General features: G+C 40.0%; 2 protein-coding genes across 2 annotated transcripts; both read right to left on the bottom strand.

Moving 5' to 3' along the window:
- Positions 1–4045: 4045 nt before the first annotated feature.
- On the bottom strand, positions 4046–8125 carry LOC139304298 (B-cell receptor CD22-like). Its single transcript, XM_070928213.1, has 7 exons — positions 8053–8125; positions 7451–7831; positions 5699–6001; positions 5337–5597; positions 5155–5236; positions 4949–4988; positions 4046–4670 (listed from the first exon to the last, which is right to left on the bottom strand). The coding sequence occupies exons 1-7, from the start codon at positions 8123–8125 to the stop codon at positions 4446–4448; spliced, it is 1365 nt and encodes a 454-aa protein (XP_070784314.1). The 3' UTR covers positions 4046–4445.
- A 1458-nt stretch (positions 8126–9583) lies between these two features.
- LOC139304120 (B-cell receptor CD22-like) lies at positions 9584–13034 on the bottom strand. The gene is made up of 7 exons (XM_070927966.1): positions 12962–13034; positions 12493–12879; positions 12035–12337; positions 11664–11933; positions 11400–11478; positions 11217–11268; positions 9584–9910 (listed from the first exon to the last, which is right to left on the bottom strand). The coding sequence occupies exons 1-7, from the start codon at positions 13032–13034 to the stop codon at positions 9662–9664; spliced, it is 1413 nt and encodes a 470-aa protein (XP_070784067.1). The 3' UTR covers positions 9584–9661.
- Between the last annotated feature and the right edge of the window lie 4003 nt (positions 13035–17037).

Below are 17037 nucleotides of genomic sequence, written 5' to 3'. Positions count from 1 at the left end.
ATTATTATCAGTTTTAATTTACACACTAATGTAGTGTTGCATTAATTGCAAATTGATATGCCTGATTCTTTCTGTAGTATATATTGCAACAGTGACAATTGAAATAAAATGAACTTACTGTATCTTAAGGAGGACAGTTCCAGGGGATAAAGACTTCAATGATCCTCTCCTGCTGAGTTTCTTATTGTCAAACTGGTTCGTGCATCCAGACCAGTTTACAGACCCAAGGGAACAAGGCTGATTGTGGCAACAGACAGAGCTGGTGAGGCTCTTTCTGCTGGATCAGAAATCAGACTTGAAGTTGACTAAATTGGGGACTTATCGATAAACCAATTTGGCCAAATGACCAACTTCTTCTGTAAACTTCAAGTTCTCAGCATTTTCTCAGCACTTTGTTCATGCCATCATCCGTTTACTCTCCACCACTTCTCTTTTACCCACTTCACTTCATCAACCACACACTGATAAGCCTCACGCTTTTAACATTTACTCTTCACTGCATTTACAGCAACCTCAAAGTATCATCAAGCACTGTGGGAAACTAGACAGTGACAAGTCAACCAGACGCCACAGGGTTTACATCTGAAGTCTCCTGCAGTGACTGTGGTGACTTGCACCACACTGCTGACTGTGTTGTAACGTTATTAATGTCCCCCACCGTCAGTACATGTAAAGATAATTCAACAGCTGAACTGAAGTCAGGAATCAAACCTTATGCACTGAATGTATAAAACCAAATGCTTTCAAGGGGAAAGTGGGAAACACATTGCAGGCGACTGTCTTCGCCCTGCGTACTCACAAGCTTTCACATGATGAAGTAACTAGTTACTTATAAGAGATCAGTTATCAATTAAGGAGCCAATCAAAAGAAGTTGCTTCACAAAATGTCTCAGGTATTTTTCTTATTGCATGATGGAAAACAGACATTGATAAAAACCCTACAAAACACACAGACATGGATATCTAAACATCAATGTCTCTAAAGGAGTTCTTCAGTGCAACTGTTGAACATCAACGACGCCTACAAAGAAACCTTTGCTCTTTCATATTAGGAGCTTTTCTCCCCTTTTTCCTTCCAAGACAATTTCTTGTTGACAAAATAATGTACCTGTTCTCGTCTAGTAGCTCACCTTCACTGGTTTCTTGCAGCATCTTGATCTAAACCAGCTGAAAGAAAAGGATATGGAATGAATAAAAGTTCAACATGGACTCTAAACATTTCAAAGAGACCAATAAGTCTTTATCTGCCAATGACCACATCATAGAAAAGTTTGTCTCACCACTCAAAGACGAGGATTGTACTGTAGAGCATGAAGATTACCAGGAACTTCACTGTAACGTAGACAACAGCCCCAAACTCTGGATGATCTGTAACAAGACAGCATGGTCACCTTGGGGCTAAATATCACACGACTAAAATACTGCAGAAATTCAAGAAGTCTTCATCCTTCCTGTGAGTGAGGAAGTCAGATGGTGTTGCATCTTAAACTCATCGTGGTGCAAATGACTTATTCACAGAGATTACTTTTAACAAGCTTGTATGCTGTATCTTCTCTAGTAGTACATATTACATTAATCACAATGGTGACATATTTAAAAAGATATACAAATATTAACTTAATGTATTGCGCACATGTAGTTAAGATTTACCTGAACAGCAGATACAAAATGTAGACATATAATATATAGAGTGTTTTATTACGAGTAGTTTAGTTCTTGTGGAACCCTTTTGTTCCAAAGGAGGATGATTTGAGACCATCAGTACAGATAGCCAGTGTTTTATTAGACAAATATGCAAGAAACTTCCCCTAAGTGGGATCATATAACCCTAACCTAAGACTAATCTATTATACAACAAACAGCTGCAGAGCAGCTTTTCAGACAGCTGAAATCTTTCTAGTTGTGATTGTTTGGTCAAATATTGGAGTGATCCAGGCTTATTGAGGGCCACTAAGCACATAAAGATCTAGATGATCTACTCCTGCTGAATTTCTTGTATTTAAACGTGCAACTGTATAGTGCATCCAAAACAGGTAAATAATAAATAAACAAACTTACATAGCACTTTTCAACCTTCCCAGTTCCTCAAGGACACTTCGACATGACAGGGGAGCTGGGAATCAAACCCCCCACCCCTTCTATCCTGCTCCACCTCCCCTGCAACAGTGCTAACCATTACGCCACCATGCCAACAGGTGCAAGCAGGAAGGAAAAACTGCCTATTGCAGTAACAGACAGGGGCTGGTAAAGCTCCTTTTGGTGGATCATTAGTTTTGGTTCTGTCAAGTGTCCATCAGGAATAATACTAGAAAAAGATGCAGTAATACACAACGCTTGTGTGAAGGATTTAAATTACAAATGACAAATAAACAGTTTATTTGTATAATTACAAATAAACAAAAGGAAAGGGTTCCACGTCAAAGAATAAAGAGTCGAATCATGCACAGTAAACACAATCCTGGACTGATCAAGACATTTTGTTGCAGAGAGCTGCATGGCTACAGTCGCTATGACGATCCTGTTGACAGGACCAGCTAATCAACTTCCCCTTTTTACTTGTAGTTCTCAGCTTTTTCTCAGTGCTCTGTTAAATTTGTCTTTTCAAACCCTAGATTCACAGATGTGTCACACTGATTAAAATGCTGTGTTCACTTCAAAGGCTCTATAAGTATCAAGCAGAAGTCTGATTGACTCCTTGGTGGAAACACTGGTATCTCACCATCATGGTCTCTGAGAGGTTGTTGTTGTTGTTGGCTCTTTTATTGTCAACCTGAAACACAAATAAGTGTTTTATTATGATTTCGACTCCTGGTAAAGTAGAAAAACCTCATCATGGGACAGTGAAAACTCTCTTTGTTGTGTGAGCATTCATTAGCTGAAGTCAGGGAGCGACAATGACACGTTTTACAATCACAGTCAAGGCAAATCAAGACAAATTCACGTGGATTTTCCTCGTCCTGTTCTTTGTTTTGTTCAGTTTTTTCTCTGTACTGTAAAACACTTTGGATCAACAGTGATTGGGGATTAAAGTGCATTATAAATAAAGTGTACAACCAGTTCACTGTGTGAGAAGCAGTGATTAATTAACATCTGCAGCGCTGCACTTGCACACTGAAATCAATTTAAATGTAATTGGTTTTTTTTCAGTTTATGATATTTCATTTCAAGTAAAATGTTACTGAAGTCACTTGACATTTCTTGAGACGAACAGTTCATCATGAAGAGGGACAGAATAATTGCTGTTTAAGAAGCTGAGAAATAAAAGCAGTAAAAGCAGTGAAATGTTTTCTAACCAAAAGAGCCTGCTACTAAAAGGCAGAAAAAATAAAGTCTTACGACTTTACAGTACAAGTCATTCAATGTGTGAATTTCAGCAGATCTGCTACAGACCAAGTAGCCAACTTCCTGGTTTAGTTGTAATATAAAAGCAAGCAGATGTGATATGTTTTAAGACTCACATGACCTGGAAGACTTGAAGAACACTGTAATCCAAACACTTTTCACTGTTTCCATCCTGTCAACAAGAAGGGCTTCGTCTTCTTTATATCGAGTTAATTGCGTCACAGACATACAAAAATATAAGTGAACACTGTTGAAATAAACATCTCACGTTTGAGTTAACATTACTAATCACTGAGCTACATTACACAGTTTAAACAAAATGAAAGCTTTTTTAGAAAGTGTTTGTAATGAAGATGATTATCTTTGACTCTTGGTCACAGAACTGAGACTTTAAAATGACGTCCTTACTGACAGTGAAATATAATAAACTAAGTGATTTACTTAATGCTTAAACCCCTAGTTTAACTAACCTACAGGATCGTAGCAGATAGTACTTTGAGTTGAGGTTTTACACTTCAGAGGAATGAGACTCATTTGGCTTGACTGGTTTAAATTGAGGATCGCTCGCTTGTACCAAAGTGCAAAATCAGTGTGTTAATATCAGAAGCGGTTCTTGAATTTTATTGCAACTTAAAAACTGTACAACTCTCTTTATACAACAAATTTGGGCATTTTAAAATGGTATGAAATGTTGGACCAACAAATGTGACCAAGACTATTTTTCAAAGTTGGATAAAAGGTTTTCATTACAGCACAACGAATAACTACAAATGAACTTTTTGAAGAAAATGGGATACACAATACATTATGTACAATGCCTTGTCAGAAATAATTAGAAAATCTCACAAAGCAAAAGGACAAACATTTCAAAATGAAATATAGTCTTGCACAACACTGCTAATATGTGTGCAGAATTGCTTCTGGTGTCAAGTTCACTACATTCACTTACCTGTTGTCATTTTAGACTATAGTTCCCTTTTTAGAGCTTTGACGCTTTTATTCATTTGACATGTAATTGAAAAATCACACAGCAGCAGCTGCATTAAGGCACATTGAATATGAATTCTTCACAATTGTATTTTTTTGCCTTTTAACAACAACACTCATTTCGTCTTCACTTGAGCGTAGAGATCCTCTATGTCTGCAGTCTGTGTTAAGCGGTTTGCTGGCTGGGACACTTTGACCTGTGCATACAGTGTGTCCTGCTGCTGTCCACTGTCCTGCACTGAGTCAGAGGACGGTTCAGGTCTCCGCTGGGAGAAGTGGATCTCTCCGTAATGGATGTCGTCTGCTTTTTCTTCAGTGTTACTTGCAGCCACCTCTTCACTCTATAAAAAAAACCATGAATCAAACAGGAAGTGTTGTGAGGGGAACAGGCAGCTGAATCCTTCCTTATTAAAGAATTACAGACCCATCTCAAATTGTATGGACTTTTAGACAAAATCAGAACTACAACACAGCACAGAGACAGCTCTGAAAAGGGTATTATAGTCAATCATTGTCTGAGCAGTGAGTCAGGTAGACTACACAGCCAATGAACAGTTGTCAAACATTCAAACGACACAGCTCAGAACTGTACAGCTAAAGTTTTGTAGTATTTTCCCACCTGGGTCTGTGGTGGAGTTCGAGGTGTTGACTTTAAACACCTGAAAGACATGAGAGGCTGTTAGATTAATTATATTATGTTTTAAGTTAAATATACAGTGTTCCAGCAAAGTTGCCAAGACTCATGAGAAGTGTTGTTGGATGTGCAGCTAAAATGTCAGGACCATTAACTGAGTCAAGTTAGCTGCTTTCATTTGGGACACTTACAAAACACAGACAGCCAGGCAGATGAGTGCAATGATCCCAACGATTCCTCCAAGAACTGCCCACCATGGCAGAGAGCTAATTTCTGCTCATTGAAAAAACAAAACCAATGTAAGTGACTGAAAGAAGACAAGTGGACAATATGGATATAGCAACTAGAAAATAGTCCAACCTCTCATATTAACCTTTAATATTCAGATGGATCTCTGGTGACGTCTGATTACCAAGATAATTTGTGGCCACACAGTAATAAACTCCTCCATCTGTCACATTGAAGCTGTAAAAGTCTCCTTCAGATACAGTCACGGGTCCATCTTTGCTGATCCTGAACCAGCTGAAGTGGCTGACGGGAGGCTTGGCTCTGCTGGAGCAGGTCAGGTTCACCCAGCTACCTGCTGACACCAAACCTGATGGACTGATGGACGCTGAGGTGTCTTTGGGAGCATCTGAGGAAAATGTGAGATTATCTTTATTCATTAAAATCAGCTGACATCCCATGAGTCATCATGTGCTGCCAGGATCCAACAACAAACTCTGGTTGTCTTACATGAAACACTGAGAGTCTTTCTCTCCTCTGCTGTCTTGAAAGCTTTTCCTTCATTCACAGGATATCTGGCAGAACAGGTGATGCTGTATCCATCATGTTGGTCTGACAGAGTGATGGTCGCCTGGATGTTAGTCGTAAAGGTTCGATCTGCGTTTTCCTCTATTTTGTTTGTGTCTTGTTGGAGATTCCAGGTGAGTTGAGGAGGGGAGTGTGGACAGGGAGTGAGAGCTGAGCAGGTTATAGTGACAGACTCCTGCTCCTTCAGATCACCTGAGATCTCAATTGTGGGGCTCCGAGGAGAATCTGTGGTTTCAAATCAAACACAGTCTTGTTACTATATTTTTCAGTGTAAAATCTAAGAGTCTATACAGCTATGCTCTGTGAGGCTGCTCATTGAGCTAAATGCTAACACCAGCATGCTAACATGCCACAATGGCAATGCTAACATGCTGATGTTTAGCAGGTATAATATTTACCACATTCAGCATCTTAATTCAGCATGTCAGCAGGAAGTACAGCTGAGGCTGATGATATTCTGTGAATAAAATAAAGTATTGGAAAGAAAGATTTGACTTGATGAATTGATTACAATTCATCCTGAATGTCTGTACTAAATTTCAAGACAATCCATCCAAATGATGTTGAGACATTTCACTCAAAACCACAAATGTGAACTTTATGGTGGTGCTGGAGAGAAGGTCCAGTGGTGGAAAGTACTAGGTACATTTACTGTACTATGCAATTTTATCCTTCTACTCTTCTACATTGAGAGCGAAATGTTGTATTTTTTTATTCCACCACATTTATTTAACAGCTATAGTTACTAGTCACTCTACAGAATAAGACATTAACACACATGATAAGATTGTTTAATACAACACATCGTTAAGGATTAAACCAGTGATTCCCAGCCTTTTTGGCTTGGGACCCCTTATAAAGGGGCTCCTTGTCGTGTTTCAGATATCTATAAGTTGTTAGCAGTTCCACAAAGAGATGTTTCCCCTCTAAACTTCTCATGCGGTTTAATTTCAACAACTGTTAAAGGACAGATATGGTAAAATCTCCAATATTTCACAATAAAGTAAAGCCGGGAGAAAAGTCCAAAATGTGAGCACAGGTTTATTTCCTCTCACATCCTCTTAGATTATCTTTTGACCCCTTGGAGTGGCCCAACCCCTAGGTTGGAAACCACCGGAATAAACTATCAAACTTATACAGTTTACAGTTTAAGTATACAGTTTGCTTCCACATTGAAGCATCAGTATTAACAATCTAAAAGTGAAGTAGGATTTTAAATGCAGTATTTTTACTTGTAACGGAGTATTTTTGCATTGTTGTACTTGTACTTTTACTTAACTAAAATATCTGAGAGCTTCTTCCACCACAGTCATTAGAGCTCATCCTCTGTTTGTGGAAGTGTTGACTACGTCAAACTTTTACCAAAACTGAGCGTTTCATCAGCAGTTTCATCAAATGAAAAAAATCCCATTGCAGGACAGTGAAACTGAGACTTCCCTTTTTCAGCATTTACAGGCATCTTTCTCACAGGACTATTATAGTAATGCAAAATAAACCACAGTAGGTATATATACATATTTCTGTCAGACATTCACCGGCAGGTTTCTGTAACATTTGACCCTCACAAACACTGCTGATGATCTACAGTAGAGAAGGTTAGGGTCACAACGTTTGCTGTTTAGACAAAAGCTGCACCAGACCTATTCTAAACAATCATGTTTTAAACTCTCTTACCTGTAACATTTATTTGAAGAGGATCACAAACAGCTGTTGCCCTGGAAGGCCAGTTCATGATTCTCAAGAAGTATGTGTCTGTGTAATTCATGATTAAACTGGAAAACAAAGTGGTGCAATCTCTCTGACTGAGGTTTCCAGTAATGTTCATTGGGTAGATGTTAATTGCGCCACTGCTGTTGAAAATCACGTTGTTTATTTTTGACAATTTTGGTTCACTTTTAATCCACACTCCGAAGGTTTCTCTGCTGCTGTCAAAATCTCGTTTTGGTCCATCAGTAAAGCTACATGGGATTTGCAGACAGGATCCGCTCAGTGCTTCCATCTTCTCTGGTGTAGTTATGAAGAGGTCTGCTGCCTCAGGACAATCAGCCAAAGCACCTGTAAACCAGACTCATGAGCAACATCATGTGGAACAAATCTCTATGAATACAAAGACAAAATATACTTCAGCAGCAAGATGTGGCACATTGTTTTTCATGTGCTGCTGACAATTTTGATATAAATCATCAGGATTTAAACAACAGTTGTCAAATTAGCTCTATCTGTACAGGTCTCTGATTCTAAATGAAGTTCAAACTGTAAATGATCAAACAGCTCACCTGAAAGAAAGAAGACACTCAGCAACATATTGGTTGTTGCCATATTCACACACAGGACTACAATGACACTCATCACCTGGATTCACAAACACAATAATGCAGTAACGTTTACAAAGCATTCAACATGCTCAGCACAACCACAATTTACTGTGTTTTAAGGGACTAGCAAAGTCTGCAAACTGCAAATGAATACGACGCTCTGGGTTAGACAAAAAGTGAAATCGGTATATGTCGTCTTACCAAAGAGGCTCACATCAACAAGAGAGCAACTATTAGATCCTTTCATTGGTGATTTTAAAGTGCAAATGGTACGATTCATGAATCTGAGGTGAGGCACAACAAACCACCACAAAAAACAAACTTCCCTATTTAGTTGTTGCAATTTAAAACAGACTCTACTTCCCGCGATCAAAGCCCACAGAGAAATATGAGAAACCTTTCCTGCAAATATCCTGAGTGCTTTTAACCACATGACTCACTGCAAGGCTATGTGCTGTATAATCTTCATGTATTACATAAATCATGATGATAATGATCCTAATAGTAATTTCTATTAATGATCTTTAAACAAAAGAAACATTAACTTCATGTGTTGTTGTTGACTTGTGCACAGTAACTGTGGATCGCCTTTATCTCTGTTTCTCTGCATTACCGGACTGATGAGAGATCAGTGATGAAAGTGTTGAGTGTTTGTGTATTGCAACTTTGTCATTAAATAAATGACATCATGAGTTGTTGTTGTCTTGCTGTGTATACTAACCCAAACGAGAGGATAAATGAGGGAAAGAATTTCTCAGTTTTATTTTTTTTTTAATGAAAACATGACAGTATACCAATAATACAATATATTATGTATAACCAGTTAGTCTGGTCAACAATTGCTGCAACAACCAACGTCATATCCAACATAAAATGAGATAAAAACAACTCCATGAAGGTGAGAGAAGAACAAATAACACAAGCACATGCAAGAGAAGAAGGAGGCACAACCTAAGTATTGGTTTGACTTGCATTATAAAGTTATTCTAAATGACGCATTTAGAGTTATGCCAATGAGTAATAATGAGAGGAGACTTGTTTGCCTTGGCTGGTATAAAATGAGGATAGTTTGCTTGTACCACAGTGTGATTGTCTGCAGGGTGCAAAATCACTGTGTTTCTTGAAATTAATCCCCTCAAAAAGAGACATGTGGTTATAAATATGTTTAAATCCAGTGACAGACTCCCAGTATCCCATAGTCTTTTTTAAGACAATGGGATACAGAATACATAAGGAGCTGAAATTACTTTTAACAATGTCTTGTCAAGAATAAAAATTCAAAAATACTCAGTCCTGCATTGCAAATGTGCATGCAGAAATGCTTCTGGTGTAATTTAGACTGTAGTTCCCTATTTAGAGCCTTGGGACTTGCACATATCAGACATATCAGTAAATATCACAGCAGTTGCGTGAGGTCAGCATCCACATATAAATATGTGGATAACTGACAGGAAAAAGCTGCAGGATGTGGAGGTTTTGAGTTTCCCTTCAGTGAACTGCAGCAAAGACAACATCTTGTCCAGGCTCCAGTGTCTTTCAACTAACATCAACTAACATAAAAAAGTTACACTCATTTCGTCTTCACTTGAGCATAGAGGTCCTCCGGGCCGTCAGCAGTCTGCGTTAAGCTGTTTGCTGGCTGGGACACTTTGACCTGTGCATACAGCGTGTCCTGCTGCTGTCCACTGTCCTGCGCTGAGTCAGTGGACCGTTCAGGTCTCCGCTGGGAGAAGTTGATCTCTCCGTAATGGATGCCTCCTTCCTCTTCTTCTGTTTTTCTTGCTGGCTTTTTAACAGCCAGCTCTTCACCTCTTTGACTCTGCAAAACAACATGAAATGTTGTGAGTAGCTGGATGTGGACTGTGGACTTTGACTGGAAACAGCAACAAAACATCTTATATTGTGTCACAAAAGAGCTCAAAACGAGTCTTCTACTCTTGCGATTGTGATAGGTAGCGAGCAACCTGCAGCAGGCTTGCCTCGCTCCCCCGGCCTCATGATTGTCTGGAGGATTGATGCTCAATAAGGTATGGGTTTCTGTGTGTATGTGTAGGTATATATGCGTCCTATATTCTTTAATGACATGTACCTCTTGTACTAGGAACAGGAAAAAGATGTCTGCCCCTGCCTGACCTAGATGCTGTGTGTGCAAAGGAGGAGTTTGGGCAATTGCTGTTTTTGTCGCTTGTTTAATTTTCTTTGGATATTCTCAGTTACCTGATTTTTGTTTTCTTTGCTTCCTTAATATGAATTTGTGATCTGTGGTTTTCTTTAGTTTGCTTCCTGGATTGACTGATTTTCCCCCAGTATTTAAGTTAAGCAGGGGTTGTATGGTGCGAGGAGGTATTTGTTTTCTTGTTTCTTTCTTTATAAAAACCAATATCTGTGAGTTGTTTTTGGCTGGGAATTTGTAATATTTTGGGGTTTGTTAGTTGGCTGTTTGGTGCCTACAGGTGGTGAGTCACTAGGTGGAGGGTTTCCCCTCTCTGGTTTCTTTTGGTTGCATGCTATCTCAAATTCCTGTGCCCTTTTTGTAATGTATTGTATGCGTATTTATTGCACGATTTAATTTGCTGTGTATTCTAACGCGTTCTTCTTTTTGTTGCTTTGTTGTGTGTGAGATTCTCTCCCCCTCCTTGGTGGTGGTGGTGGTGGTGACTCCCCTTTCCCTCACTCCTGTAGGTTTCCCTGACACCCCTGCCTGTACTGGTACTGACTCTTAGTATGGTGGTATGTTTTAGAGGATTTTAAAATATCTTTTTTTTTTTGTAATAAACTCTCTTTTGACTGGATTATTAATACCCCAACAAAATTTTGTCTAAATAAAGGACCATCAATTTTAAACTGGAAACTCATGTCTCTGCTTATCTTATTATAAGAATCTGTAAAGTAAATGATGATTCTCTGGGTGAAATTCCCAGGGTGGCGTTGTCACACGTGGGTTGTACATTCTTAGTCTTGCATGATATTTTGTTGCATTTCTTCACATTTTTACTCATGAAGAACCTCCCAAAGATTGTATATTTAGTGTTCAGTTGGCGTGCTTTCATGCATCTTACTGTACAGTCACTATAAACAAATCCAAAACTTTAAAAGTTAAAGTGCAAAGTTTCAAATTTTCTCACCTGACTCTGTTGTTGAGTTGTCGACTTTCGCTGCCTCCAACAAACGAGAGTGCTGTAAAATAAATAACGTCAAATGTAGAAAATGTGCTCTTTGAGACGTTGGTGTGTTTTGAATGTGGCTGTGGCTGACAGTGAAGTCCCAGACACTGAGTCACATTAGCTGCTTTAATTTGTGATACTTACCAAACACAGACAACCAGGCAGAGTATGATGACCCCAATGATTCCTCCAAGAACTGGCCCACTTTCTAGAAATCCATCAGCTCCTATAAAGAAACCAAATATATGTGACTACTAAAAGAAGATGAAGCTGATATGGCCATTGTAGAAGTGGATTAAGTCCAGTATTTACCTTCAATAGTAAGACGGATTATTGTTTAATTTCCAAGATCATTTCATTTTACAAAAAAGCTGTACAGCAGCTGATTCATTACAGTTTTACAATTACCTTTAATATTCAGCTGGATCTCTGGTGACGTCTGATTACCAAGATAATTTGTGGCCACACAGTAATAAACTCCTCCATCAGTGACATTGGTAACCTTGAGGCTGTAAAAGTCTCCTTCAGATACAGTCACGGGTCCATCTTTGCTGATCCTGAACCAGCTGAAGCGGCTGACGGGAGGCTTGGCTCTGCTGGAGCAGGTCAGGTTCACCCAGCTACCTGCTGACACCAAACCTGATGGACTGATGGACGCTGAGGTGTCTTTGGGAGCATCTGAGGAAAATGTGAGATTATCTTTATTCATTAAAATCAGCTGACATCCCATGAGTCATCATGTGCTGCCAGGATCCAACAACAAACTCTGGTTGTCTTACATGAAACACTGAGAGTCTTTCTCTCCTCTGCTGTCTTGAAAGCTTTTCCTTCATTCACAGGATATCTGGCAGAACAGGTGATGCTGTATCCATCATGTTGGTCTGACAGAGTGATGGTCGCCTGGATTTTAGTCGTAAAGGTTCGATCTGCTTCTTCCTCTATTTTGTTTGTGTCTTGTTGGAGATTCCAGGTGAGTTGAGGAGGGGAGTGTGGACAGGGAGTGAGAGCTGAGCAGGTTATAGTGACAGACTCCTCCTCCTTCAGATCACCTGAGATCTCAATTGTGGGGCTCCGAGGAGAATCTGCGGTATAGAAACAGACTCAGAATCAGCTTTATTGGCCAAGTAATATATATAATTTGTTTGTTTTGTATTTTAGGTCAAAACTGTGCCTAATTTTCTTGTTTATTTCTTAACTATTGTTATAGACTAATAAAAATCGAACCAAACTCTCTTACCTGTAACATTTATTTGAACATGATCACAAACAGCTGTTGCCCTGAATGGCCAGTCCATGATTCTAAAGAAGTATGGGTCGGTATAATTTGGGATTAAACTAGAAAATAAGGTGGTGCAGTTGTTCTCACTCAGGTTCCCAGTAATATTCATTGGATAGATTTTGACTGTGCCACTACTGTTGAAAATCACATTCTCTGGACGTTTGCCAAAATAGGGGGCTTTTTTAATCCACACTCCGAAGATTTCTCTGCTGCTGCCAAACTCTTGTTTTGATCGAGCACTAAAGTTACATGGGATATGCACACAGGATCCACTCAGTGCTTCCATCTTCTGAGGCGCAGTAATGAGGAGGTCTACTGGCTTATTAAGACATTCAGCCAAAGCACCTATAAAAACAGACTCATGGTTAACATGGCTCCAATGTGGAACAAATCTCAAACTGTAAAAGTGACTGAACAAACAGCTCACCTGAAAGAAAGAAGACACTCAGCAGCATGTTGGCTGTCACCATATTCACACACAGGACTGCAGTGTAACCCATCGCCTAGATTTGCAAACACAATAATGCTGTGACTTTTTAAAAATTTGGATTAAAAAGAATATAAGTACTTGTAACAAAATCTTAAAATGCACATTCATATTCGCACCAGAAACTTGCACCATACAACCAGGATTCATCTTGCTTTAGAACTTTCCTGAAAGTTTCTAAATCATTTTAAACAATACCATATGTATAACACTTATGCTTTTAGGGTTTAGCTCTGCTAAACAAAACCCCACCAAATAACATATTAGCTGAGATCATGATGTCTTTTGTGGAGTTCAAAAAAATAAACATATAATTGTCTTGGCTAAAATGTAAAATCATTAAAAAACATAATTGTGCCTTACCAGACAAGCCCACATCAGAAATAGAGCAGCAATGAGATCCTTTGGTGAGTGTTTTAAAAGTGCAAAAAATAAACTTTGGTCTGATTTGCAGAACATCATGGAGCAAACTTCCCCGTTTAGCTGTTGTAATTCAAAACCTAGTCGACTTCCCGTGTTTCAAGACTACAGAGTACGTTTTGTTGTGCAACTGCTAAATATAATCTGGCCGCAGTGACTAGCGGTAAATATACAGGTTATACAAATTATCCCATTTATTCATGTGTGTTTTTATTTGCATGACTCACTGCAAGGCAAGATGTTATGTCTTCAATATGTGGAATACATAAAAGATATTGACTTGCAAACAAGAAAGTAAAAAACAAACAAACATCTGTCCTAGTTGCTCTACAGGCAGAAAGAAGCCTTTTATATTAAGAAAATTTAGATTCAAATATAATTCATAGTTGTTAATGTAAAAACCCTTTTTACATTGTTTATGGTTTATGTTGTAAATCGGCTAGATAGCACATGACCTTTAGACAGAAAGGGTGGCCTGTCAAAATACAACCAATTTCTCAGTTACTGATCATATCTCGTGAGACAGGAAGAAGAGGGAGGCAATGTAAACTCAATCAAATGTAAATATTTCACGGTTTTACTCCCTGTTTTATTTCCATCATCAAGAAATGTCACAATTTGTTTGTACAGTATTTCCTGCTGCGATCGTTCCTCCTGAGCTTGATATAAAAACATTTGTCAGAAGTCAAGAAACTATTTGTCTTATTGAAATTTCTTGTACACAATATGTAAAATGTGGGTCAAAAAATGCTGTGTTTTTGCATGCCAAGCTTTTTATTAAAGATCCTATATGCTCATTTCCATCTCTATATTTTTATTCTGGGACTCCACTAGAGTAGCTTTGCTTGAGTCACAGTTCAAAAAAGTCCCTATTCATCTTATTCCGGCCCTTCATGCAGCCCCTCAGTTCACCCACAAGCCGTTTGAGCTCCTGTCTCTCTCAGGACCCCTTCCTATAATCCCACTTTATTCTGATTGGCCAACTTCCCGGAAGCCTACAGAAGGGGAAGGAGAAGCCTCTGAGCACGGCCCGCACAGACTCATCCTCTTGCCGGTGTGCTCCGTGGCATATGACAGCTACAGTAAGAATTTGATGAATTTGCAGTTCATCAGACCACAAATGAGACAAGAATTAGGTTAGAAAAATGATAGATACCATTGGAGCGATGGAGTGTTTCTGGGAGCCGGGCCTCACTGATTACTGTACAAAAACACACAACTTTTATAAGTTTATTTACTAATTTTAGTGAAACTGGATTGTATTTTATAGACAAAATATTTTCTGATTTTCCCCTCTGATGTCCTCCAAATGTTCTCCTTCAACTCTCTGTGATTTAAGGAGTTTCCTGATGCACAGATACACTATCAGAATCAGAATCAGAATCAGAATCAGAATCAGAAACTGTTTATTGCCAAGTAACATACATTACAAGGAATTTGCTGTGGTCTGAAGGTGCTATTGATTTGATAACAAATAAGTAGAATATAAAAAGTAAAATAGAATAAAAATAAAAAATAAAAACAAGATAAATAACAAACAGTGCAGATAACAAACAGTGCAGTTTTGACCAGAATAAAGTAAAGTGTCCAGATAAAGTGTCCAGTAGGGGGTGGGTGCGTTAATGTAACGCAGGGGGGACAGGGGCGATGTACGCTAATATAACGTATAGCTTGTGTTTGTGTTCTGGGGGGGGGGGGTCAGTGTGAGTTTGTCAGGTTGACTGCAGAGGGGAAGAAACTGTTTTTGTGGCGGGAGGTTTTGGTCCTGATGGACCGCAGCCTCCTGCCAGAGGGGAGGGGGTCGAACAGATGGTGTCTGGGGTGGGAGGGGTCGGCAGCAATCTTCCCTGCTCTCCTCAGGGTCCTGGAGGAGTACAGGTCCTGAAGAGATGGAAGGTTGCAGCCGATCACCCTCTCTGCAGAGCGGATGATACGCTGCAGTCTGCGTCTGTCCTTGGTGGAGGCAGCAGCGTACCAGACGGTGATGGAGGAGGTGAGGATGGACTCTATGATGGCGGTGTAGAAGTGAACCAGCATTGTTTGTGGCAGGTTAAACTTCCTCAGCTGCCTCAGGAAGTACATCCTCTGTTGGGCTTTCTTGATGAGGGAGCTGATGTTCAGCTCCCACCGGAGGTCCTGGCTGATGATGGAGCCCAGGAAACGGAAGGACTCCACAGTGTCCACTGGAGAGTCACACAGGGTGATGGGGGCGGGTGGGGCTGCGCTCTTTCTAAAGTCATATATGTCTATATGGACAAAAGCATTGGGCCACCTACACATTACACCTACAGGAGCTTTTATGACATCCCATTCCTAATTCACAGGCATTAATATGAAGTTGGTCCCCCCTTTGCAGCTATAACAGCTTCCACTCTTCTGGGAAGGCTTTCTACGAGATTTTGGAGCGTGTCTGTGGGAATTTTTGCCCATTCATCCAGAATAGCATTTGTGAGGTCAGACACTGATGTTGGACGAGAAGGCCTGGCTCGCAATCTCCGTTCTAGTTCATCCCTAAGGTGTTCAATGGGGCTCTGTGCAGGCCAGTCAAGTTCTTCCACACCAAATTCATCCAACCATGCCTTTATGGACCTTGCTTTGTGCACTGGGGCACAGTCATGCTGGAACAGAAAAGGGCCTTCCCCAAACTGTTTCCACAAAGTTGGAAGCATAGAATTGTCCAAAATGACTTGGTAAGATGAAGCATTAAGATTTCCCTTCACTGGAACTAAGGGGCCTAGGCCAACCCCAGAAAAACAACCCCATAGCATTATCCCTCCTCCACCAAACTTTACAGTTGGCATAATGCAGTCAGGCAGGTAACGTTCTCCTGGCATTCGCCAAACCCAGACTCGTCCATCAGACTGCCAGATAGAGAAGCGTGATTCGTCACTCCACAGAACACGTTTCCACTGCTCCAGAGTCCAGTGGCCACTCCATCCGACACTTGGCATTGTGCTTGGTGATGTAAGGCTTGCATGCAGCTGCTCGGCCATGGAAACCCATGCCATGAAGCTCCCGGCGCACAGTTTTGGTGCTGATATTAATGCCAGAGCTGGTTTGGAACTCTGCAGTTATTGAGTCAGCAGAACTTTGGCAACTTTTACACACTATGCGCCTCAGCACTCGGCGACCCCGCTCTGTAACATTACGTGGTCTGCCACTTTGTGGCTGAGTTGCTGTGGTTCCTAAACGTTTCCACTTTGCAATAATACCACTTACAGTTGATTGTGGAATATCTAGGAGAGAAGAAATTTCACAAACTGACTTTTTGCAACGGTGGCATCCTATTACAGTACCATGTTCGAATTCAGTTAGCTCTTTAGAACGACCCATTCTTTCACAAATGTTTGTAAAGGCAGACTGCATGGCTAGGTGCTTGATTTTATACACCTGTGGCAATGGGACTGAATGAAACACCTGAATTCAATGATTAAGAGGAGTGGCCCAATACTTTTGTCCACATAGTGTAGCTTTAAAGTGACCATCACCAACTGTAGCTGCTATTAGCTAACTAGCTAACTAGCCATGCAGCCAGTGGACCTATCAGCTTAGCTGACTCTGCTCGGAGTACCGGGGGAGTGTTGGTGTTTACAACA

Source organism: Enoplosus armatus, chromosome 21 (assembly GCF_043641665.1).
Source record: "Enoplosus armatus isolate fEnoArm2 chromosome 21, fEnoArm2.hap1, whole genome shotgun sequence".
Taxonomy (NCBI): domain Eukaryota; kingdom Metazoa; phylum Chordata; class Actinopteri; order Centrarchiformes; family Enoplosidae; genus Enoplosus; species Enoplosus armatus.
Note: the sequence above shows the minus strand (reverse complement) of the source record. Positions and strands in the feature narration are given on the sequence as shown.

Excerpts from the sequence above, each read along its gene's own strand:
- LOC139304298 (XM_070928213.1), bottom strand. The coding sequence starts at position 8,125 with ATGAGTGTCATTGTAGTCCTGTGTGTGAATATGGCAACAACCAATATG. Across the intron at positions 7,832-8,052 it reads GAGTGTCTTCTTTCTTTCAG|GTGCTTTGGCTGATTGTCCT; the intron begins GTGAGCTGTTTG and ends TCTGGTTTACAG. Across the intron at positions 6,002-7,450 it reads TCTTCAAATAAATGTTACAG|ATTCTCCTCGGAGCCCCACA; the intron begins GTAAGAGAGTTT and ends TTGAAACCACAG.
- LOC139304120 (XM_070927966.1), bottom strand. The coding sequence starts at position 13,034 with ATGGGTTACACTGCAGTCCTGTGTGTGAATATGGTGACAGCCAACATG. Across the intron at positions 12,880-12,961 it reads GAGTGTCTTCTTTCTTTCAG|GTGCTTTGGCTGAATGTCTT; the intron begins GTGAGCTGTTTG and ends CTGTTTTTATAG. Across the intron at positions 11,479-11,663 it reads GATCCAGCTGAATATTAAAG|CTGATGGATTTCTAGAAAGT; the intron begins GTAATTGTAAAA and ends TCTTTATAGGAG.